We start from the raw sequence: 24,612 nt of genomic DNA, 5'->3' as shown, positions 1-24,612 counted from the left end.
TGTAAACTCTTCTCTCTGACTATGAAATAGTTTACTTAATTGGTTTATATTGTTATCTCTTACTAGAGCAGATTAGTGAACAGCTGTTTACTTGTTTCTTAATGTATTCTTAGAAAAATCAGGTCTTTAATAACTTACTTCTTTTATTGTTGAAGTAAAATTTACACAAAGTGAGAGACATCGCCAGGTAGTTATCTGAAGTTGTGTTATAATTTTGTACTTCTACTTGCACTGTTTGAGAATGTGAAGACCAAATTTGGTCTCTCCACATTCTGATAGATATTTGGCATTTTCATTTTGTTATGGTTAATTTGCACATCCTTGATGATTAATGATTTTGAACATTTTTTCAGGTGCTTATTGCCCCACCTTCTTTTCCCCACAGTTCTGAACTTTGGCAATCACCAGTACTTGGACTCCTGTTTAGAATGGACAACCAAGTTGGCTACCTTTTCATAGTTCCCTTTACTGTTTTATTTGGCTCAAATTTATTGACAGTCATAGTCATTGGATCCTTTACAACATTCTCAACTACCTTTCTTCTCTCTCTGTTTATTATTTGCTTGGTGAAACCACATTCTGGTTAAATCCAACTTAATGTTCTACTCCATTCTTAATCTTAAATAGCAAGTGGCTGGAGAAGAAGGATGAAATAACAGTTATTCATGTTGTTACAGTGATTTTGTTAAATTTATGTCAGAGAATGCCACTCTTAATGTTTAAAATTCTCCAATAACTTTTCATTCCATTCACAGTGAAAGCCAAACCATTTACTAAACTCTATCATGTTTGCTTTTCCTTTAGCACTCATCTGCCTTTCTTTGGTTTAGCTCTAGTCACCATGGATGGCTTCCTTGCTGGCATCGGATATTCTGAGTGTGCTCTTTACTTCACAGTGTGCTATATATCTTTCTTACTTTGTTAATAGTCTGTGACCCAAGAGAATTTAAGTACCATGAGTAGAGAGATTTTCATTTTGTTTGAGGACAGTTGTGCCTGGCCCACGGTAGGTACTCAAGATTCTGTTTTCATTTAAGTGAGTCTCCCTCCCATCTGTGTTTTAAACTTTATTTTCAGATCCGTGATTCTAATTGCAACTATGAGGCCTTTATGAACATTATTAAATTGAGTGACAATATTGGAGAGCTCGAAGCAGTCAGAGATAAAGCCGCAGAAGAATTACAGTATCTTCGATCTCTAGATACAGCTGGTGATGGTAAGTAATTTATTTAAGAATAAGAATGTTTTACTTCTTTAACAATTACTGTATATTCAAACAAAACTTGAATTTACCTAAATGTCATTTTATGTTATTAATGGTTTTCACCTTAACTGAATCTGACTTTTATTATGCTAATATGTTCTGAGAATAAAGCATAATAGTTTTCTGAATGTGAGACTCTTGTTATTGCAGTTATCGCTAAAGATAATTTGCATAGTTTAATTTTAATTAAATAATTTATAAAATTTCATTATTTATTTTTTAAATAATTGCTGTATTCATTGGTTATTATGTTAAATTACAGTAAGTGTATGTTTAAAGTATTTCACAAGTAACACTGCCACTTTACCTTATAATCAATTTGTTTATTTTTAGATATCAACACCATCAAAAATCAAATAAATAGCTTATTATTTGTGAAGAAAGTATGTGACTCAAGAATACAACGGTTGCATTCAGGCAAAGTGAGTAAAATACTCTTGAATTAATATTTATAGATAATTTCTCTTCATTAAAATATCCAGCAAATGACAAAAGGTTGAGTATTAACCAGTGTGGCATTTTACAGAAGAACTAAAAATTTAGAAAAAAATTATATTATACAATGTAGTGTATTTATTAAAACAAGCTAATGAGATTAAAATATTACATGAAAAGTAAATTTCTTTATTTATGTATTTGTCTACTCATGTGTTATTTATTCAAAATTCAACATTTATTGAATTTTGTACATCGGACACCATTTTAGATGGATCCAACAGATGGAAATCTCTCTTATGAAGCTTACATTTTAGTTGCAGAATCAGAAAATAAACCAATACATAAATTGATATATTATGTAAAAAATGTAAAAGTAAGTGAAACATGAAAAAATAAAATGTAAAAAAAGAAAAAAGACCTAAAATGTGAAAGAAAATAAGTAAAGCAAAGTAGGGTGGTAGAGAATGTCAAAGTGGTTTAGATAGATGCTGAGAGATCTGGTAACATTTGAGCACAGAGAGATCTGAATAATATGAGAGAATCCTGTGAAATTTTTTTTTTTAAATCTTTCATGCAAAGGTGGGAGCAAATGTGAAGTCCCTGGAATAGGAAAGTGCCTGGTGAGTTAGAGGAGGTCATTGTGAATGGTATGGGAATGTATGATAGGATTTGTAGTAGGAATGAGATTAGAGAGGAACCTTAGGGGTTAGAGCATACATGGTTTTGCCTTCCATAGTAAGATTTTTTAAAATCTGACTGTGATAGAAATCCATTGGAGATTCGCCCTGCCAAGTGACATAATCTGACTTAGGAGGTAAAATGATTATTTGGGCTCTTTGTGATGAGTAGATTGTGGTGGAGTGGTGGAGACAAGAATGGAAACTAACAGATCGTTTACACGACTCTTGTTTTTGTTTAGTAAGAGATGTCTGGGGGGGTTCATGTGAGAAGTTAATTAGAGACAATATTTGCTAATGTATTAAATATGGGTTGAGAGAGAAAAAAGAACTCAAGGATGATTCCAAAGTTTTTTGGACTGAGCACCTGCGTGAATAGTGTTGTTATTCACTAAAATGAATAAAACTGAGGGAGGAGAAAATTTGGAAGAGAGAATCAAGTTTTGAATGTTTTATCTTGAGATCCCTGTTTGATGTTAAACTAGACATTCTAATTGGTAAATTCAAGTGCAAGGGAAATTTCGTGAATGAAACAAACTTTGAGAATCCTCAGGATTATCAGCTGCTTGTTTAAAGTTGAGAGATTGGATGAGATTACTTAAAAGAATGCGTTTAAGAAAGAAGATACCAAAGACTTTGTCCTGAGGCCCTTCAGTTACTAGTGTTTAAGACAAAGTCAAAGATCTAGCCAAACAAACTGTAAATGACTGTTGAGATTGAAGGAAAGGAGTGTGATATCCTAGAAGCAAAGTATAGAAAATGCTAAAAAAAAAAAAGTGAGAGATCAGGTGTATCACAGACTACTAATAAATTGAGTAAGATGAAGATTTAGAATTGACTGTTGGGTTTGCCACAGGGGTGTTGTTGGTGATCCATGAGAGCATTTTGGTAGAATAGTGGAGAAAAACCCTGACGGGAGTCAGTTATAGGTAGCTGTTGGGATGAGTTTTATTGTAAAAGAGAGCAGAGATCTGGGGCTTTGAAACAAATTTTTTACTACCTTCAGTTTTTGGTGTAGTCACCTTTTTTATGCTGGTTTTCTATTGGAAATTGATTTGTGACTCTTTGGTCTTGTAATTTTGCAGTGTACTTACATTCCTTAAGGAATAGAAGACTTATTTTTAAATTTTGAGTTTAATTTGCTAGTTTAATTATAACTTACATATTATTTGAGGCCTATATTTGTCATAAATGTGTGTGCAGGTGTATGTATGTCCGTCTTTGTTCAGTTAACTATATTTTAAAATGAATTTATATACACATGTAAATTCAGAATAGAAGAATAATATGGTTTCACTTGTGATTGTTGTTTCTTTATCTAGTTACCCTACCTAGATCTTGGGAGTTAGTGATGCTTGTGTACTGCGAGCTAAATAGCTTCAGCCGTGTTCGACTCTTTGCGAGCCTATGGACCGTAGCCTGTTGGGTTCCTCCGTCCTTGGGATTCTCAAGGCAAGAATACTGGAGTAGATTCCCATGCCCTCCTCCAGGGGATCTTCCCCACCGAGGGATTGAACCCTCCTCTCTTAGGTCTGTTGCACTGGCAGGCAGATCCTTACTGCTGAGCCACAGGGAAGCCCCTGGTGATCCTTAAGCATCATTATTTAAGTCTGTTTGCCTAAATACTTTTTGATACTGAATTCCTTTTAAAATTTAGAAACTTTGTTTGGAAGCTTGTCAACTCTATTTTGAATATGAAGCTTTACCTTTTTTAATAGCTCAAGTCATAGCATGTATTCCTTTGGATGAAAATTCAGAATCTTCAGAGATAGAGTTTTTTTAACCATACTGCTTATCTTAAAGTCTTCGAGATGCTTTATTCTTTTTATTACAAATAAAGTGATAGTGAATACTCTTCTCCATCCCATATCTATAGAGATGCTGCTGGATAGAACCAAGAAGTGATAAAATCTGAGGAAGACTTATATAGGGGGAATCATGTACTGGTACTAGATTGCTTTGTTGTTCAGTCGCTCAGTCGTGTCCAACTCTGTGACCTCATGGACTGCAACACACCAGGTTTCCTTGTCCTTCACCATCTCCTGGAGTTCGCTCAAACCCACGTCCATCAAGTCGGTGATTCCATGCAGCCATCTCATCCTCTGTTGTCCCCTTCTTCTGCCTTCCATGTTTCCCAGCATCATGGTCTTTTCCAATGAGTTGACTCTTCCCATCAGATGACCAAAATATTAGACCTTCAGCTTAAAGAACAGTCTTTCTCATGAATATTTAGGATGGACTGGTTTGATCTCCTTGCAGTCCAAGGGACTCTCAAGAGTCTTTTCCAACACCACAGTTTGAAAGCATCAGTTCTTTGGCGCTCAGTCTTCTATATAGTCCAACTTTCACTACTGGAAAAACCATAGCTTTGACTATGTGGACCTTTGTGGACAAGGTGATGTCTCTGCTTTTTAATAGGCTGTCTAGCTTTGTCATAGCTTTTCTTTCAAAAAAAATAAATTATTTTAATTTCATGGCTGCAGTTACCTTCCACAGAGATTTTGGAGCCCAAGAAAATAGTCTGTCAGTTTCCATTGTTTTCCCTTCTCCTTGCCATGAAGTGATGGGACCAGATCTTAGTTTTCTGAATGTTGAGTTTTAAGCCAGTTTTTTCACTCTCATCTTTCACCTTCATCAAGAGGCTCTTTAGTTCTCTTCACTTTCTGCCATTAGGGTGATGGCATCTGCATGTCTGAGATGACTGATATTTCTCCAGGAAATCTTGATTTCAGCTTGAGCTTCATCCAGCCTAGCATTTCGCATGATGTCATCTGCATATAAGTTAAATAAGCAAGGAGAAGGCAATGGCACCCCACTCTAGTACTCTTGCCTGGAAAATCCCATGGACAGAGGAGCCTGGAAGGCTGCAGTCCATGGGGTCGCTGAGGGTTGGACACGACTAAGTGACTTCTCTTTCACTTTTCACTTTTATGCATTGGAGAAGGAAATGGCAACCCACTCCAGTGTTCTTGCCTGGAGAATCCAAGGGACGGGGCAGCCTGGTGGACTGCCGTGTATGGGGTCGCACAGAGTTGGACACGACTGAAGTGACTTAGCAGCAGTAGCAGTAAATAAGCAAGGTGACAGTGTACAGCCTTGAAATACTCCTTTCCCAATTTTGAACCAGTCTGTTGTCCCATGACTGATTGTCACTGTTTACTTATTTACTACATACAGGTTTTTCAAGAGGCAGGTAGGTGGTCTGGTATTCCCATCTTTTGAAGAATTTTCCAGTTTATTGTGATCCACACAGTCAGAGGCTTTAGCATATTCGGTAAAGCAGATGTTTTTCTGGAATTCCCTTGCTTTTTCGATGATCCAACGGATGTTGGCCATTTGATCTGGTTCCTCTGCCTTTTCTAAATCCAGCTTGTACATCTGGAAGTTCTTGCTTCATATACTGTTGAAGTCCAGCTTGAAGGATTTTGTGCATTACCTTGCTAGTATGTGAAATGAGTGCAATTTGCAGTAGATTGCTTTACCCCAGTAATTTCAAATCAGTAATCTGTTGTTGTTCTTACGTACTTATATGAAGAGGAGACACTAATTACAAGAAAAGTTTTTTCCTCCTCTTTTCAAATCATTGGCTTTTCCTTTATATATCACCTATGCCTAATTTATTATCTGCCCCTAAATAAGGCAGCTGTATCTAACTTTCAGAAAACCTGTGCATCTTTTTTTTTGAAAATAGAGGTTTGTGAGTATGGATTTGGGAATGCAGAGAAGCTGGTGGAAATCATTTCCAGAAACGTTGGTTTTTTGTGGAAAGAGCATCAGACTTTGAGGATGCTGACTCATTCTAACCAGCTTTGCAATCATAGGCAACATTTCTGACCATCAACTTTCTTATCTGTTGAGTGGAATTGGTGATGCTTATCCAATAGGATTGCTGTGGAGATTTAATGAAGTAATATGTGTGATGCACCTAGCGCAGTGCTGGACGTGTAGATTCTCTAAACTTTGAACCTGTTAGAAACTTTTTTCTCTGTATATGGGTAGTTTCCTTGCTTTGAAGTTTATGTAATTTACCATTTAGGTAGACTGAAACGAAACACATTTTCTACAAAGATTATAGACTTTTTACCCAATTGGCAAATCTACTAGTTAGGAATAATTTTATTTTTTTCTAGTAGGTAGACTTCAACCTCTCCTTGAAAATATTGGGGTTTGTTTATTCTTCAACATAATAGCTCCTTTAGTCCCTATCATGTTCATTTTTGTTTGGAATGGGTAAAAATAGAGAATACATGAAAATACATTTAGGTTTATTTTTTATTAGAAGAAATGAGTGCACATTGTGCTTTTAATGTATATTTAGTAAGCAGCTCTTAACATAACTCTAAGAAATTCAGTGAGCTGATACTTTTTATTGGTAACCCACCTGTATAAGAAGAAAAAACTTTATTCCATTTTAACTTAATTGACTGTGAAGAAAGTTGAGCGCCGAAGAATTGATGCTTTTGAACTGTGGTGTTGGAGAAGACTCTTGAGAGTCCCTTGGACTGCAAGGAGATCCAAACAGTCCATCCTAAAGGAGATCAGTCCTGGGTGTTATTTGGAAGGAATGATGCTAAAGCTGAAACTCCAGTACTTTGGCCACCTCATGTGAAGAGTTGACTCATTGGAAAAGACCTTGATGCTGGGAGGGATTGGGGGCAGGAGGAGAAGGGGACGACAGAGAATGAGATGGCTGGATGGCATCACTGACTCGATGGACATGAGTTTGAGTGAACCCTGGGAATTGGTGATGGACAGGGAGGCCTGGTGTGCTGCGATTCATGGGGTCGCAAAGTCGGACACCACTGAGCAACTGAACTGAACTGACTGAAGGATCTTTAACGTAGTGAGTGAATAGATGAGATGTTAATCTGCAAAAACTTTTATTTGTAGGAGATAAATACTGTGAAACTGGCAGCAAACTTTGGGAAACTTTGCACAGTCCCCCTGGACAGCATTCTTGTAGACAATGTTGCACTACAGTTTTTTATGGGTAGGTAAATCCATTTTATAAAAATAATATAACCCTCAAGTTTTTTTATAATTGTATATATTGTTAAATTTTAAATACTTGATATTAGGCATGCTATATATATCTCTCTTTCATTCCTCATTTTCTGAAATATCCCCTATTTTTTTTAGAAACCATAGGGATAGAGATTTGTTTGGTTTTAAGGAAATAAATGTTTATTGCAGTTCCAATGTGCATTTGCTAATCTGCTTTTAAATAAACCCTAAGAGATTCTACTATGAATTTTAATTATTTGGAAAAGAGACTATCAGGAAAGCATGGTATATATAACCTGCTTGTATCATTTTTGGGTATTAATGCGGGAAGGGTCTTATTTTTATACCATTTTATATGTAAATGTTTATTGATTTTATTCATGTTACAGAATTGCTTTTATCTAGGGGATGTTTCCAGCAAAACTCCCTGAGTCTTCATATTCATGAACAAAAAGAAATGCATGGCTTATTGAAGAGCCCAATCCTTATTTTTAATACATATGATATAATAGTAATATGATTAATAATTTTTATTGAGAATGGAAGCTGAATGTTGGTGGAGTAGTTTATTTCTGATGAAGCCTTCCCTGGCAGCTTTATTCCCAAGAGGTGTTTTCATGAAAAATCAGATATTTTTTAAAATGCACTTCCATTTCTATTTTCTGCATAATTGGTCTCTTCAGCTTAACCAGTTTATGATATGACTTTTTTTTTAACCTCCAGCATTTTCTAAACATGTTCAAAATGCAAAGTTTTAAGTATTTGAAACTTGCAAATATTTTCTTTCTTAACTTATCTTACAGCTGTATGCACTCAAAAATCTGTGACTTTAATATCCCTGTTGTTATGAATTTTGTTTGGTAGACTACATGCAGCAAACTGGAGGTCAGGCACATCTCTTCTTTTGGATGACAGTGGAAGGATACCGGGTTACAGCCCAACAGCAGCTAGAAGTTTTATCAAGTCGTCAGAAAGATGGAAAACATCAAACCAACCAAACCAAAGGTCTTTTAAGAGCAGCTGCTGTTGGAATTTATGAACAGTATTTATCAGAAAAGGTGAGGATATACTTTGATTTATTTGAGGATACATTTTGTTTTCTTCTTTGACAGTGTCATTAATAATGGTAGATTATTAATAATTAAAATCAATAATGATACTGCCAAAGAAGATAATAATGATTTGTAGTACTTGTAAACATCCATTGTTCATGCTGCTATGCACAACTGTCTTACATTGCCTTGTTTTATCCTGAACATGGTATTTTGTATATTATTCTCATTTTATAGGTGAAGAAATTGATTGAATTTGAAAATTGAATAAACCTGTCCAGGGTCATGTAGATGGTAAATAACAGAGTTAAGATTCAGGGTCACACAACTTTAAATAATAGGAAGTAAGAGGTAAACCTTGAAAACGGTAACTAAAACAGAGCTGGAGTGGCTATACTAATATTAGATAATAGATTTTAAGACAAAAAAGTTACTAGATAAACAAGGAACATTTTATAATAGGTCAGTTGATCAGGATGATAAGACAACAAAGCCCACACATACATGAAGAACAAACTGACAGAATTGAGGGAGAAATGGGCAATTCAGTAGTAATAGTTGGAGACTTCAGTACTCCCTCTCAGAAACTGATAAAACAGTTCGATAGAAAACGATCAAGGATGTACAAGAACTGAACAATACTTTAGACCAATTAGACCAAATACATCTGTAGAATACTTCTCCTAACAACAGTGTTATTTTCAAGCATACACATAGAACATTCTCCAGGATAGATCATGCTGCTGCTGCTGCATGTTGCTCAGTCGTGTCTGACTCTGTGCAACCCAATGGACAGCAGCCCACCAGGCTCCTCTGTACCTGAGATTCTCTAGGCAAGAATACTAGAGTGGGTTGCCATTTCCTTCTCCAGTGCGTGCATGCATGCTAAGTCGCTTCAGTCGTATCTGACTGTGTGACCCCATAAATGGCAGCCCACTAGGCTCCTCTGTCCACAGATTTCTCCAGGTAAGAATACTGGAATGGGTTGCCATTTTCTTCTCCAGGATAGATCATAAGTTAGGCCATAAAACAACTCTCATTTTAGAGGCATTAAAATTATATATAAGTATGTCTGTTTCTCATAGTAGAATTAATTAGAAATCAAGAACAAAAGGGATTTGAGGAAATTTAGAAATATTTGAAAATTAAGCAACAAATTTCTAAATAGTGTCTTGTCAAAAATGTCAGAAGGAAATTAGAAAATATTTTCAATTGAATGAAAATGAAAAAAATTATACATCAAAATTTATGGGATGCAGTTAAAGAAATGTGTAAAGGCAAATGTGTAGCTTTAAATGCCTGATTAGAGAGAAGGATGTCACATCAGCAATATACATTTTCATCTTAAAAATCTAGAAAAAGAAAAGCATGACAAATCTAAGCAAACAGAAGGAAGGAAGTAGTAAAGATCAAAGTGGAAATCAGTGAAATAGAAAACAGACAATAGTGAAAAATCAGTAGTACAATCAAAAGTGGTAAAATGAACAATGAAATTTAGAAAACTTTAGCTCGGTTGGCCAAGAAAAAAAGATACAGATCACCAGAATCATGAATGAAGGAGAAAGCATCACCACTGACTATAGAAATTAAAGGGACTACAAGGAAATACCGTTGTTGCTTAGTCGCTAAGTCGTATCCAACTCTTTTATGACCCCATAGACTATATAGCCTGCTAGGCTCCTCTGTCCATGGGATTTCCCAGGCAAGAATACTGGAATGAGTTGTGATTTCCTTCTCCAGGGGATCTTCCCAACCCAGGTATCAAACCCTGTATTGATAGGTGGATTCACCACTGAGCCACCTGGGACGCCCCATAAAGAAGTATTACAAACAACTTTATAACAACAGATTAGACAATTTAGATGAATTGGACAGATTTCTGGGTATACACTAATTGTCAGACTGACTCAAGAAGAAATAGAAAATACAGTAAATGAATTTAATTAATAATTAAAAATCATCTTTCAAAGAAAAGCCCAGGCCTAAATGGTTTTACTAGTGAATTCTATCATATATTTCAAGAGGAAATAATACCAGTATTTCACAAACTCTTCCAGAAAATAGAGAAAAAAGAAACACTTTACAGTTCATTTTATGAATTTAGTGTTATTCTCATATCAAAGACAAAGACATCATTTAGAAAACTACAGACTGATGTCCCTCATGAATATGGACAATAATCCTCAAGAGTCACACTCTAGTATTTTTAATGACTATACTATAATACCTTTTAATTCATACTTATTAGCACAGAATTATATTTTAATTTCAAGTATATATATTATTTGGAAACCACTCATTGTGCACTTGCTTACATTTTTGCCTTATGAAATATATTGTATTTAAAAGAGTACACAGTTTTAAGAATAATAGTACAGCAAATGCCTTTATACACTCAATTCAGCTTTAGAAGTAGAACGTCCATTGTATTTTAAAGGGCTTCCCTTGTGGCTCAGCTGGTAAAGAATCCACCTGCAACGCTGGACACCTGGGTTCAATCCCTGGGTTGGGAAGATTACTTGGAGGCTACCCACTCCAGTATTCAGACCTGGAGAATTCCATGGACAGTATAGTCAGTGGGTCACAAAGGGTTGGATATGACTGAGTTACTTATCTGTATTTTAAAAGATCCCTATGTTAGCCTTTGCCTGTCCTTACTTTCTTGCTTTCTGATGAAGCTGGTTTTCTCTAATTATTCACTTACTTTCCCATACAGTTTTCCTGTACCTATATGTTCTAAATAATACTACTGCTTCAGCTTTATGAGATTTTGACATTACAAAAATGTCAGGGGAGATAACATTTGCCTTCCAGATGGCTGTCATTGTTGCCAGCAGTAGAAAAGATGCCATTGTTGGCAGTAATCATATTTTTTTAGCATGGGACAAGAATAATATCCATCTTTCATTTGAAAATATATCAAGAATGTGTGTGGTGAAAAGAATTACAGTAAACAAATTTATATGATTTTTCTGTAAAACTATTGAATGACTTTTGAAGGGACTAAAATTAACCTTGAAATAAATGTACAGAACTGAGTACATGTAGGCTATAGCAAGAACTCATACAATGAAGAAAATAACTCATTTTTTGAAAATAAAGCTATTGAGAACTCAGATATCACCAGAAAGGAACAGCCAGCTTAAACACAGTTTCCTCACTGTCTTTAATAAAACTATAATTTCTTTGGAATGCTCCTTTATTCTCACACGTTTAAATGATCTATGTGTTTTGGAACCATTTTCCTTGAAAAGGAGAGGTGGTTAACTTATGACATCCTTTATGCTTTGAAGTACTTAAAAAATGGGCATTTCGACATGGGCAGCCTGTATGATAAATTCATATATGCAGAGAACCTGATTGACAAACAGCTGGTCTACCAAACCTGGAGATACAAAGTTGATGGACACTTTTGGGGGGAAAGCTGGAAACAAATCCCTGTAGGTCTAAAAACCTGCTGTTTTTAGTGAGTAAAATCCCATTATTCTTTGCCTAAATGATTTTATTGAAAGGATATTTCACTTGATGTCATGACATTGCAGTGGTAAGAGAAATAAATGTGATAAAGGCTCAAGATCAGAGCTGAAAGTCATAGTGAATTTTATTTTATAGTTAATTGTATTTAGTTATACCACTGTATAAAGGGTTGTCCTGAAGACTACAAGCAGATCAGAAAAGTATTGTTTAAAAAGGCACACAAAAATACCCTACAAGATCATAGAATAAAAGGTAAATGTAATTGTTTATTTTTTATTAAATATAAATGTATTTATTAGTCCTGTTATGTCTATAATTTTTTAAAAAGTCTTAGATATATATATTTTAAGAATAAACAGTGGTACTGCCTACCAATTTTAAATTTAGGTAAAAAGTTTAAAAAATGTTAAAATAAGTTTCTGTATCAGAGAACATAATATTATTAAGTAAATTGTTTTGTTTTCTCAGACATATTTTTTGATTAGTCTTATTAATTATCAGTTGCCACTGTTAACTAGTCATTTTGTTTAAATAACTACATTTGTGTAATATGGAAGTAAACAATACAGGTTAATAGATAATTTTGGAAAAAACATGCAGTTTTTGTATTTTTATGTTAAAGTAGTATCATATGTGCAAATATGTCTTCTGTATTACTGTGGTTTTTTGAAAAAGGGACTTGGTTAGTTATGCCCAATGTTAGCTCTCTGAAAGTATTGCTCACCATACATATTCCAAGGATAAGGCTTAATCCAATTCTGTGTACCTGAGATTATAGAAAAAATTAAGCTAGATAAATTGAAAATGTTATTTTCCAAATTTGTCTCTTATTTCCTAGAAACTAAGTTTAGTGAGCCCAGAGGGCACAGGAAAGGACAGAAACTCACTTAAATCATGTTCCTCTTTGATCTTTGTCACATAGTTGAAGCTGTTGAGTTCTTCTCTTCTTCAGGGTTGGGGTGGGGGAGGGAACACCACACCCATACACAAACAAATAATAGGTAAGTGTCCTTTTCTTCTTCCTCCAAAAAGCCCCTCACAAGAACCAAACAAGTACCACCACACTACCTCCTTGAGTTTACTTCTAAGAGTGTTGAATTAACAAGGGGACATTAGAAGTTGTATAGCCCTTATGCTGCACATTCATACCCTCCTGTTTACTTACTTAAAAAAATTTTTTTTTTAAATTTTGTTCAAGAATGGTTGATACATAATATTGTGTTTATTTCTGCTGTACAGCCAAGTGATTCATTTACACACATACACATTCCTTTTTCATATTTTTCTCCATTATGGTTTTTCACAAAGTATCAAGTGTGGTTCCCTGGGCTATACAGTAGGACCTTGTTGTTTATCATTGTATGTATACTAGTTTGCATCTGCTAATCCCAAACTTCCATTCCGTCTCTCCTGCATCCTCTCTCCCTTGGCAATCTCAGGTCTGTTCTCTGTGTTTATGAGTCTGTTTCTCTTTTGTGAAGTGAAGTGGCTCGACTCTTTGCAACTCTGTAGCCTACCAGGCTCTTCCGTCCATGGGATTTTCCAGGCAGGATTACTGGAGTGGGTTGCCATTTCCTTCTCCAGGGGATCTTCCCGACCCAGGGATCAAACCCGGATCCCCCGCATTCTAGGCAGACGCTTCACCGTCTGAGCCACCAGGGGATAAGTTCATTTGTGTCATGTTTTATGTCGTGCGTATAAGTGATATGGTAATTTGTCTCTCTCTCTCTTACCTACTTCGGTTAGTATGATAATCTCTAGGTCTATCCATATTGCTGCATATGACTTGATTTCATTCCTTTTTATGGCTGAGAAATACTCCATTGTATATGTACCACATCTTTATCCTTTCATCTCTCGTTGAACATTGAGGTTGTTTCTATGCCTTGGGTATTGTGAATAGTTCTACTTTGAACATAAGAGTGCATTTACCTTTAAATTACAGTTTTGTCTGGATGTATGCCCAGGATACTTACATACTTTTTCTTCTCTTCTTGATTTATCTATTCTGTTCCATAGATAGTCTAACAGATAGCATAGCGAAATTGCTTAAACAATGCATTCTTTTGGTACTGTCTCTAAAAGTTACCATCATTTAATCACTCATTTATTCTCCATAGCCTTCAGACTTAAAAATACAAAAGTTAACATGCTGAGGAATGTCTGTAATATCTGTCACATTATGCACCTTGAGATGAAAGTTATTGAAACAAAGTAACTTTTCAGATTTTTTTCTGTCCCTTCTCATGCTGATACTTTGCTGCAGTATTATAAAACTGAATTAGGATAAAGATAGTCTATTTTAAGTGCCATTCAAAAGGATTGTTTCTAGTGTTAAATGATAAGTAGCAACATGGCATACTCTTTTGACATTGTATTAAATACACAAATAAGACTACTGAGTGCTCAACACTGACTTGTGGTGACAGTATTTCCTATGTGCTGGACACGTAAGTCTTATGTAAATCTCTTTTCATCCTCACAATAATCATATGTAGTATTTATCTCCATTTTACAGATTGAATAAGTGAAGCCTTGTGAGAGGAAACTTGCTCAGCAAAAGTTAAGATTTAAATCCATGTTTTTCTAACAAGTCTACTGTGTAGTACCTCATGGCCAGAAAAATGCTAGCTCTGATTTCAGCCTTTAAACATCAAGGTGTCATTTACAACCCAAGGATTTTTTGGCAGTTACTTTTAGTACTATGATTCCATTAAATTATCCTACTTTGGCTTCCTGATGTGAAGAGCCAACTCAGCAGAAAAGACCCTGATGCTGGGAAAGATTGAGGGCAGGAGGAGAAGGGAGTGACAGAGGTTGATATGGTTGGATGGCATCGCTGACTAAATGGACATGACTTTGAGCAAACTCAGGGAGATAGTAAAGGAAAGGGAAGCTTAGCATGCCGCAGTCCATGGAGTTGCAAAGAGTCAGACATGACTGAGTGACTGAACAACAAATTATTTAATTCTCCAACTATGAAGGCTTAACTTGTATTTAGAAATTTCAAAGATTAATGATACTTGTGTTTTTCTGTTTGTCAGGCATCTCCGAGAGTTACTGTTGATGATTATTTGGTAGCAAAATTAGCAGATACTTTGAATCATGAAGATCCAACCCCTGAAATCTTTGATGACATTCAAAGGAAGGTATTATGTACAACATTTATCATTATATCTTTTTTGAAAACAATGTATATGTCTATATGCATGTAATTTGTCTGTAAAAGGTTATTGAAACGTTATGAAAGTACAGTGTGATAACTAAAAAAGATGCGTTATGGTAATAATACTTCACAAAGTAGCCAGTTTTTCTTTGCTTATTTACTGTAGAAATGCAGAAAATCCTTATGCTGAATTATTTACTTTGAATCTGGCTGAAGTGACAGATACAGATTCTAGAATTTATGAATAGATGATGTATAAATAACAGATTCATTTATTTTGATATGTGCCTTGAGCCTTTATTTGGATTTGTTTCTTAGAGAACACTACTTTGTAGACCATTATATATAACTGCTGTCATGTGACTTCTTTTGCAGTAGGACTCTCTTCAGTGTAACTTAGATGCTAGAGGGGCCAGAAAAATATCACTAGTTGTGACATAGTCTTATTACTGACATCTTATAAATAAGGAGCCTATAATTCATTACAGTAATACCTCTGTCTAGCTTTTGTTGAAATCTTATTAGTGGAAATTAGTACATTATTTGTATTAATGATTGAATATCTTGATTTATTTCAATAAGGTATATGAATTGATGCTTCGAGATGAAAGATTTTATCCTTCCTTCAGACAGAATGCACTTTATGTGCGCATGTTAGCTGAGCTGGATATGTTAAAAGATCCTAGTTTCAGAGGATCAGATGACGGTGATGGAGGTAAGATGGCACACATTATACATTTATCTGTGTATATATGTATATTCCTGCATATATTCTGCTTACCAAAGGAAATCCTTTCAAATACCATAAAATTGTTCTTAAAGCTGAAATATAAATTGTAATATATTTTAAAATCTATGAATAAATGATGTTTACTTACTACTAAATTAAAATGTTAAAATCTGATAAAAATTAGAACATAACTGTTGAGCCTAGAATTCCTTTTTTTTTTAAATATAGTTTTTAATTGAAGGATAATTCCTTTACAGAATTTTGTTGTTTTCTGTCACACATCAAGAATCAGGTATAGGCACACCCATGTCCCCTACCTCCCAAACTGCCTCTCATCTCCTTCCTCATCCCACCCTTCTAGATTGTTACAGAGCCCCTGTTTATGAGTTTTATAGCAAATTCCCATTGGCTGTCTTATTTTACATATGATGTTGTCCATTTCCATGTTACTCTCTCCATACATCTCACCCTCTCTCCTCCCCTCCCCCTGTATCTATAAGTCTGTTCTCTCTGTCTGTTTCTCCATTGCTGCCCTGAAAATAAATTGACTGGTACCATCTTTCTAGATTCCATATATATTCGTTAGTATACGATATTTATATTTCTCTTTCTGACTTACTTCACTCTGTATAAGCAGCTCTGGGTTCGTCCACCTCATTAGAACTGACTCAAATGCATTCCTTTTTATGACTGAGTAATATTCCATTGTATATGTGTACCACAATGTCTGTATCAGTTCATCTGTCGATGCACATCTAAGGTTGCTTCCATGTTCTAGCTGTTGTAAATAGTGCTGTACTGAACATTGGGTTACATGTGTCTTTTTCAATTTTGGTTTCCTCAGGGTGTATGCCTAGTAATGGGGCTGGGTCATATGGTGGTTTTATTCCTAGTTTTTTAAGGCATCTCCTTACTGTCTTCCATAGTGGCCGTGTCAGTTTACATTCCCACCAGCAATGCAATGATTCCCTTTTCTCCACATCCTCTCCAACATTTATTGTTTGTAGACTTTTTGATGATGGCCATTCTGACTGTTGTGAGGTGATATCTCATTGTAGTTTTGATTTGCATTTCTCTAATAATGAGTGATGTTGAGCATCTTTTCATGTGTTTGTTAGCCATCTGTATGTCTTCTTTGGAGAGATGTCTGTTTAGATCTTTTTCCCACTTTTTGATTGGGTTGTTTGTTTTTCTGGTATTGAGTTGTATGAACTGCTTGTATATTTTGGAAATTAATTCTTTGTCAGTTGTTTCCTTTGCTATTACTTTCTCCCACTCTGAGGGTTGTCTTTTCACCTTGTTTGTAGTTTCCTTTGCTGTGCAAAAAACTTTTAAGTTTAATTAGGTCTCACTTGTTTACTTTTATTTTATTTCCATTACTCTAGGAAGTGGGTCATAGAGGATCTTACTTTAATTTATGTCATTGAGTGTTCTGCTATGTTTTCCTCTAAAAGTTTTGTACCTTCTGGTATTACATTTAGGTCTTTAATCCATTTTGAGTTTATCTTTGTGTATTGCATTAGAAAGTGTTCTAATTTCATTCTTTTACACATAGCTGTCCAGTTCTCTCCGCACCACTTATTGAAGAGGTTATCTTTGCCCCATTGTATATTCTTGCCTTCTTAGTCAAAAATAAGGTACCCATATGTGCATGGGTTTATCTCTGGGCTCTCTGTCATGTTCCATTGGTCTATATTTCTGTCTTTGTGCCAGTACCATACTGTCTTGATGACTGTAGCTTTGTACTATAGACTGAAGTCAGGAAGGTTGATCCCTCCAGCTCCATTTTCTTTCTCAAGACTGCTTTGGCTATTTAGGGTCTTTTGTGTTTCCATATGAATTGTGAAATTTTTTGTTCTAATTCTGTGAAAAATGTTGTTGGTAATTTGACAGGAATCTCTTTGAATCTGTAGATTGCATTTAGTAGTTTAGTCATTTTCATAACATTTATTCTTCCAACCCAGGAACTTGGTATATCTCTCCTTCTGTTTAATGTTGTCTTTGATTTCTTTTATCATTATAATTTGCCATATGCAGTTCTTTTGTCTCCTTCAGTTCAGTTCAGTCCCTCAGTTGTGTCCGACTCTTTGTGACCCCATGAACCGCAGTATGCCAGGCCTCCCTGTCCCATCACCAACTCTCGGAGTCCACCCAAACCCATGTCCATTGAGTCAGTGATGCCATCCAACCATCTCATCCTCTGTCGTCCCCTTCTCCTCCTGCCCTCAGTCTTTCCCAGCATCAGGGTCTTTTCAAATGAGTCAGCTCTCTGCATCAGGTGGCCAAGTATTGGAGTTTCAGCTTCAGCATCAGTCCCTCCAGTGAACACCCAGGACTGATCTCTTTTAGGATGGACTGGTTGGATCTCCTTGCAGTCCAAGGGACTCTCAAGAGTCTTCTCCAACACCACAGTTCAAAAGCATCAATTCTCTGCGCTCAGCTTTCTTTATAGTCCAACTCTCACATCCATACATGACCACTGGAAAAACCATGGCCTTGACTAGACAGACCTTTGTTGGTAAAGTAATGTCTCTGCTTTTGAATATGCTATCTAGGTTGGTCATAACTTTCCTTCCAAGGAGTAAGCGTCTTATAATTTTATGGCTGCAGTCACCATCTGCAGTGATTTTGGAGCCCAGAAAAATAGTCAGCCACAGTTTCCACTGTTTCCGCATCTGTTTGACATGAAGTGATGGGACTGGATGCCATGATTTTAGTTTTCTGAATGTTGAGCTTTAAGCCAACTTTTTCACTCTCTTCTTTCACTTTCATCAAGAGGCTCTTTAGTTCTTCTTCCCTTTCTGCCATAAGGGTGGTGTCATCTGCATGTCTGAGGTTATTGATATTTCTCCCGGCAATCTTGATTCCCGCTTTTGCTTCCTCCAGCCCAGCGTTTCTCATGATGTACTCTGCATATAAGTTAAATAAGCAGAGTGACAGTATACAGCCTTGACATACTCCTTTTCCTATTTGGAACCAATCTGTTGTTCCATGTCCAGTTCTAACTGGTTGCTTCCTGACCTGCATATAGGTTTCTCAAGAGGCAGGTCAGGTGGTCTGGTATTCCCATCTCTTTCAGAATTTTCCACAGTTTATTGTGATCCACACAGTTAAAGGCTTTGGCATAGTCAATAGGTAGGTTTATTCACAGAAATTTCATTATTTTTGTTGCAGTGGTAAATGGGATTGATTCCTTAATTTCTTTTTCTAATTTTTCATTATAATTATATAGAAATGCAAATGATTTCTATGTATTGACCTTGCATCCCATGACTTTGCTAAATTCATTGATAGCTCTAGTAATTTTCTGATAGTTTCTGTTGGATTTTCTATGTATAGTATCATGTCATCTGCAAATAGTGAGTTTTATTTCTTCTTTTTCCAATCTGGATTTCTTTATTTCTTTTTCTTATTGCCATACCTAGGACTCGTAAAACTATGTTGAATAATAGTGGTAAAAGAGGACACACTTGTCTTGTTCCTGATCATAGAGGGAATGCTTTCAGTTTTTCACCATTGAGAATAATGTTTGCTGCAGGCTTATCATATATTGCCTTTACTGTGTTGAGGTAGGTTCCATCTGTGCCCATTTTTTGAAGCGTCTTTGTCAGAGATGGATGCTGAATTTTGTCAAAGGATTTTTCTGCATCTGTTGAGATGGTCATATGGTTTTTATCTTTCAGTTTTTTAATATGATTTATCGATTGATTGATTGATGTATATTGAAGAATTGTTGCATTTATGGAGTAAACCCAACTTGATCATGGTATATGAGCTTTTTAATGTGTTGTTGAATTCTCTTTGCTAGAATTTTGTTGAGGGCTTTTGCATCTGTGTTCCTCAGTGATATTGACCTGTAATTTTCTTTTTTGTGTGTTGTCTTTGCCTCGTTTTGGTATCAGAGTGATTGTGGCCTTGTAGAATGAGTTTGGAAGTATTCCTTCCTCTGAAGGTTTTTTGAAGATTTTCAGAAAAATAGACATTAGCTCTTCTCTAAATGTTTAATAGAATTCCCCTGTGAAGCCACCTGGCCCTGGGCTTTTTGTTTTTTGGGAAATTTTGGATCACAGTTTTGATTTCATTGTTTCTAATAGGCTTGTTCATAATTTCTTTTTTTTTCCTGGTTCCGTCTTGGGAGGTAGAACTTTTCTAAGAATCTGTCCATTTCCTCTAGGTTGTCCATTTTATTAGCCATATAGTTGCTCTTAATATCCTCATATGATCCTTTGTGTTGTCTGTTGTCACCTCTACTTTTTCATCTCTAATTTTGTTGATTTGATTTTTCTTCCTTTTTTTCTTGATGAGTCTGGCTGTTGGGTTGTCAGTTTTATCTTCTCAAAGAACTAGCTTTTAGTTTTATTAATCTTTGCTATTGTTTCCTTCACTTCTTTGTTATTTGTTTCTCCTCTGATGTTTATGATTTCTTTCCTTCAACTGACTTTGGGATTTTTTGTTCTTTTTCCAGCTGCTCTGGACATAGACTTAGGTTGTCTATTTGATGCTTTTCTTGTTTCTTGAGGTAGAATTTATTGCTATAAACTTCCCTCCTTAGAACTGCTTTTGCTGAATCCCATAGGTTTTGGGTTGTCATGTTTTCGTTGTCATTTGTTTTTAAGAATCTTTAAGAAATCTTAATCGTTAGGAATTTTTTCTCCATTAACCTCTTTGTTATTTAGTAACATATTATTTAATCTCCATGAGTTTGTGTTTTTTGCAGTTTCTTTTTTCCTATAGTTGATATCTAGTCTCATGACATTGTGGTCAGAGAAGATACCTGATACAATTTCAGTTTTCTTAAATTTACTGAGGTTTAATTTGTGACCCAAGGTGTGGTCTGTCCTGAAGAATATTCCATGTGCCCTTAAGAAGAAAGTGTATTTTTCTGCATTTGGTGGAATGTCCTTTGAAGATATCAGTGAGGTCCATTTGGTCTAATGTTTCATTGAAGGTTTGTGTTTCCTTATTGATTCTCTGTTTTGATGATCTGTCCATCAGTGTCAGTGCGGTGTTAAAGTCCACTACTATTACTGTATTACTGTTGATTTCCCGTCTTACTCCTGTTAGTGTTTTCCTTATATATATATTGAGGTGCTCCTATGTTGGGTGCATAAATATTTACAATTTTATGTCTTCTTCTTGGATTAATCCCTTGAACATTGTGTTGTGTCTTTCCTTATCTCTTATAATATTCTTTATTTTAAAGTCTGTTTTGTCTGAAATGAGGATTGCCTCTCTGGCTTTCTTTAGGTTTCCATTTGCATGGACTATCTTTTTCCATCCTTTTACTCTCAGTCTATGTTTCTGTAGGTCTGAAGTGGGTCTCTTGTATGCAGCATATATGTGGGTCTTGTTTTTGTATCCATTTAGTCAGTCTGTATCTTTTGGTTGGTGCATTTTATCTGTTTACATTTAAAGTAATTATATATGTTCCTGTTGGCATTTTCTTAATTGTTTTGGGTTTGTTTTTGTAGGTCTTTCTTTTCTCTTGTGTTTACTGCATATGTAAGTCCATTTAGTATTTGTTGTAAGGCTGGTTTGGTGGTGCCAAATTCTCTTAACATTTACTTGTCTGTGACGCTTTTGATTTCTCCAGTTTTGAATGAGATCTTTGCTGGGTAAAGTAATCTTGGTTATAGGTTCTTTTTCTTTCAGTACTTTAAATATATCCTGTCATTCCCTTCTGGCCTGCAGAGTTTCTGCTGAAAGATCTGCTATTAAGCATATGGGTTTTCCCTTGCTGCTTTTAGTATTCTTTCTTTGTATTTAATCTGTGTTAGCTTTATTAATATGTGTCTCGATGTGTTTTTCCTTGGGTTTGTCCTGTAAGGGACTCTGTGCTTCTTGAACCTGATTGACTGTTTCCTTTCCCATGTTGGGGAAGTTTTCAGCTATAATTTCTTCAGAAATTATCTCAGTGCCTTTGTTTTTTCTTACTCCTCTGGGATTCCCCGTAACTCCAGTGTTGGTGTGTTTAATATTGTCCCAAAGGTCTCTGAGGCCGTCCTCAATTTTTTTCATTCTTTTTCCTTTATTCTGCTCTTCAGTAGTTATTTTCACCGTTCTCTTTCATCTCACTTATCCATTCTTCTGCCTCAGTTATTCTGCTATTGGTTCCTTCTAAAGTATTTTTAATTTCTGTAATCGTGTTATTTATACCTGTTTGGTTATTCTTTATTTCTTCTGTGTCCTTGGTGATTGTATTAACTGTGTTAATTACTTCTTGGATCTTTTCCATTCTATTTGAAAGACTTTGGAGTATCTTTACTGTCATTATTCTGAATTCTCTTTCAGGTAGATTGCTTATTTCATTTTTGTTTATTTGGTCTTGTGACTTTCTGTCTTGTTCTTTCATTTGTGCTGTATTTCTCTGTCTTGTCTTTTCTTTTTTTCTTTTTTCTAACTTGTTCCACTTTCCCAGGCTTGAGGGTTGTATTCCTTCTTCGGTTTGGTTTTGGCTGTTGGAGGGAGAGGTTGTTGGTCTGAGTGGCTTGCATTGACTTCTTATTAGGGGTGATTAGTGTCTGTGTTCTAGTGGGAGGAGATCAGGCAGGTAGGTAATTACAGAAATAATGGGGCATGTACATTCACTTCCACACATACAGTCATAATGAAAGCATTCTAAAGAAAAGAGTGCAGGAGATAGACTTGGTGAACAAGGGAAACCAAATGTGATATTGATCAATTAAAAGCAGAGCTAACTAATGTTCAATCTGGAAAACTGAGCCTAAGCAGATTGCCAACTGAGGAATATAGCAAAGAGAGCACAAGAATTTAACTTACATAGTGAAGAAAGAAAGAGTAAAGGAAAAAAGGGAAAATAAAAGAAAAGCAGAGGGAGAGAAAAGAGAATTTTCCTTTAAATTCTTGAAGCATGTTTTCAAAGGGATTGTCACCCCAATATTTTTATGGTAGTTTCTTTTTTGCTTGTAAGTAATAATTGTCATGATTAATGATAGGATCATTGAGAAGATTAAATGAGATAAGAAGTGATGATTGAATGTCCCATAAACTATAAAACATTATAAAAACATTTTTTTCTGTTTTTAATTCTACTCTGTTCCAAATCCTGTATAAGACAGAAGCTACAAGAGTCATTTATTCCAATCTTTGAGTTTTCTTCTGTTCACATTGTATAGTGAAGAAAACAGACTTTAAGAGTGATAACACTTTGATTTTACTCCTTTTCTACTACTTATTACCTATGTGATGTTGGCCAAACACTTAATTTCTTTAGGCCTCGTTTAAAATTCTCAGTTACAAATGTAGACTAATATTCTTATAGTAATATCCTACCTCAGAGTTGTCATATTTTAATGGAATTCTGTATGTAAAAATGATACATAAACTAAAACACAAATATCGGTTTTTCTTCATTGCAAATAACTGGCTGCTTAAGAACAGTGCGAGAGGCAACCCTTAGACAGTTTGCAGACTCTGGGCCTGATGACCCGTTTTACTAGTGATTCAGTGCAGAAGTACTTATTAAACTCTAATGAAGTATCTAGGATTTGATAAACTTTCTAGCAAATAAGCAATGTAAATACAAAGTAAATGGGAAAGACTTTACTAAGTATTTAATAGAGTGCTTTAATTTTGCTCATTTACTTATAAAATAGAGTTAATGGACAGGACCACTTAAAGTTGGAGATATAATAGATGTATTAAGTGGTTAGCACTGCTTTAGCAAATGCCTCTGTTTTGGAAGCTCTCTAGCCTCCCCTCTTTTCTACCCATCCTCCCCACTCCTTATTCTATATTAGTGAGACTTTACTTTTTAAATAATATAAGAAATATAGTTATAAAAATTTGTATGTTACAGTAGCTTTTATATTGATTGTTGATCCAGTATCTTGGTTATTTGTAAAACTGGAATATTATTCTGTTAACTGTATTTGATTGCTTAATGGAGGGAGTTTTCTGTTTTTAAGAACACTTCTCTGGGAGCTCAGTAGTAAAGTGCAGTGTACTTCGAGTTTATTATATATTTTATCTATTTACTATCTCTGTTGAAAAATCTTTTACAGAGCTGATATGAAATTTGTAGTAGAAACTCTACTTCCTTAAAGGACTATCCCATTGTATATTTTAGTTTTGTCTACTTTAGAAATTTGCTCAGTGTTGTAAAATGGAATTGCTATCTGACCCAGAAAGAAAGAAGATAAATTGAATCATAAGCAGCTAATTTATAATCATCTATGTATTATATAATGATCATAGTAACAATATATTCTGTGGGAGTGTTTTTTGATCCTGTAGTATAAAAACTCTTCTGGAATCTTCTAAACTGACTTTTAGCTTCCATTTATATTTGTCTTGTATATGACTGATGGAAGCAAATTATTTATGTGATCTCAAACTTCCCAAAATGTCATACTTACTTAAAACACAAAGTAGATTAAGAGACTTTTTTTTTCTGTAGCTGATTTTGATCTGAATCAAATGGACTCTATAATGTCAGTCATTGAGTAGTCCCTCACATTGGAATCATCTTGATAGTAGTTTGGAATTAATATATACACATACATCTTTTGTCCGTCTGGGACATTGCTTTTTAACATTCCATGTCCTAATTAATGAGCTCTTACATATTTTATAACTGAGAAATTGCCTAATACTTTTTTGAAACCATGTTAAGTATATGGAATCATGGATATAATTTGAAACATTTTTATTAAAAATGGGGTTATGTGTATTTGTCAGTGTTTAGGTTTTAGGCATTTGCTACAAGTGCTTATAATTTTCTTGTTTGTATAAGATTGTTTAATTAAAATAGACATTATATTTTCTGGTTATAAATTCATTTT

At 35.1% G+C, this 24,612-nt stretch overlaps 1 protein-coding gene across 3 annotated transcripts in view; it reads left to right on the top strand.

Moving 5' to 3' along the window:
* The window catches only part of SNX13 (sorting nexin 13), a 150,142-nt gene that overhangs the window by 89,021 nt on the left and 36,509 nt on the right, over positions 1-24,612 (top strand). For all 3 annotated transcript variants that reach the window (XM_040260615.1, XM_040260618.1, XM_040260617.1), the window contains 6 exons: positions 1,078-1,216; positions 1,598-1,686; positions 7,270-7,369; positions 8,248-8,441; positions 14,957-15,061; positions 15,661-15,793. In XM_040260615.1, coding sequence (XP_040116549.1) covers positions 1,078-1,216; positions 1,598-1,686; positions 7,270-7,369; positions 8,248-8,441; positions 14,957-15,061; positions 15,661-15,793 — 760 coding nt within the window. The remainder of the gene's footprint in view (positions 1-1,077; positions 1,217-1,597; positions 1,687-7,269; positions 7,370-8,247; positions 8,442-14,956; positions 15,062-15,660; positions 15,794-24,612) is intronic.

This window comes from Oryx dammah, unplaced genomic scaffold, assembly GCF_014754425.2.
Source record: "Oryx dammah isolate SB20612 unplaced genomic scaffold, SCBI_Odam_1.1 HiC_scaffold_18, whole genome shotgun sequence".
In the NCBI taxonomy this organism is placed as follows: domain Eukaryota; kingdom Metazoa; phylum Chordata; class Mammalia; order Artiodactyla; family Bovidae; genus Oryx; species Oryx dammah.
Note: the sequence above shows the minus strand (reverse complement) of the source record. Positions and strands in the feature narration are given on the sequence as shown.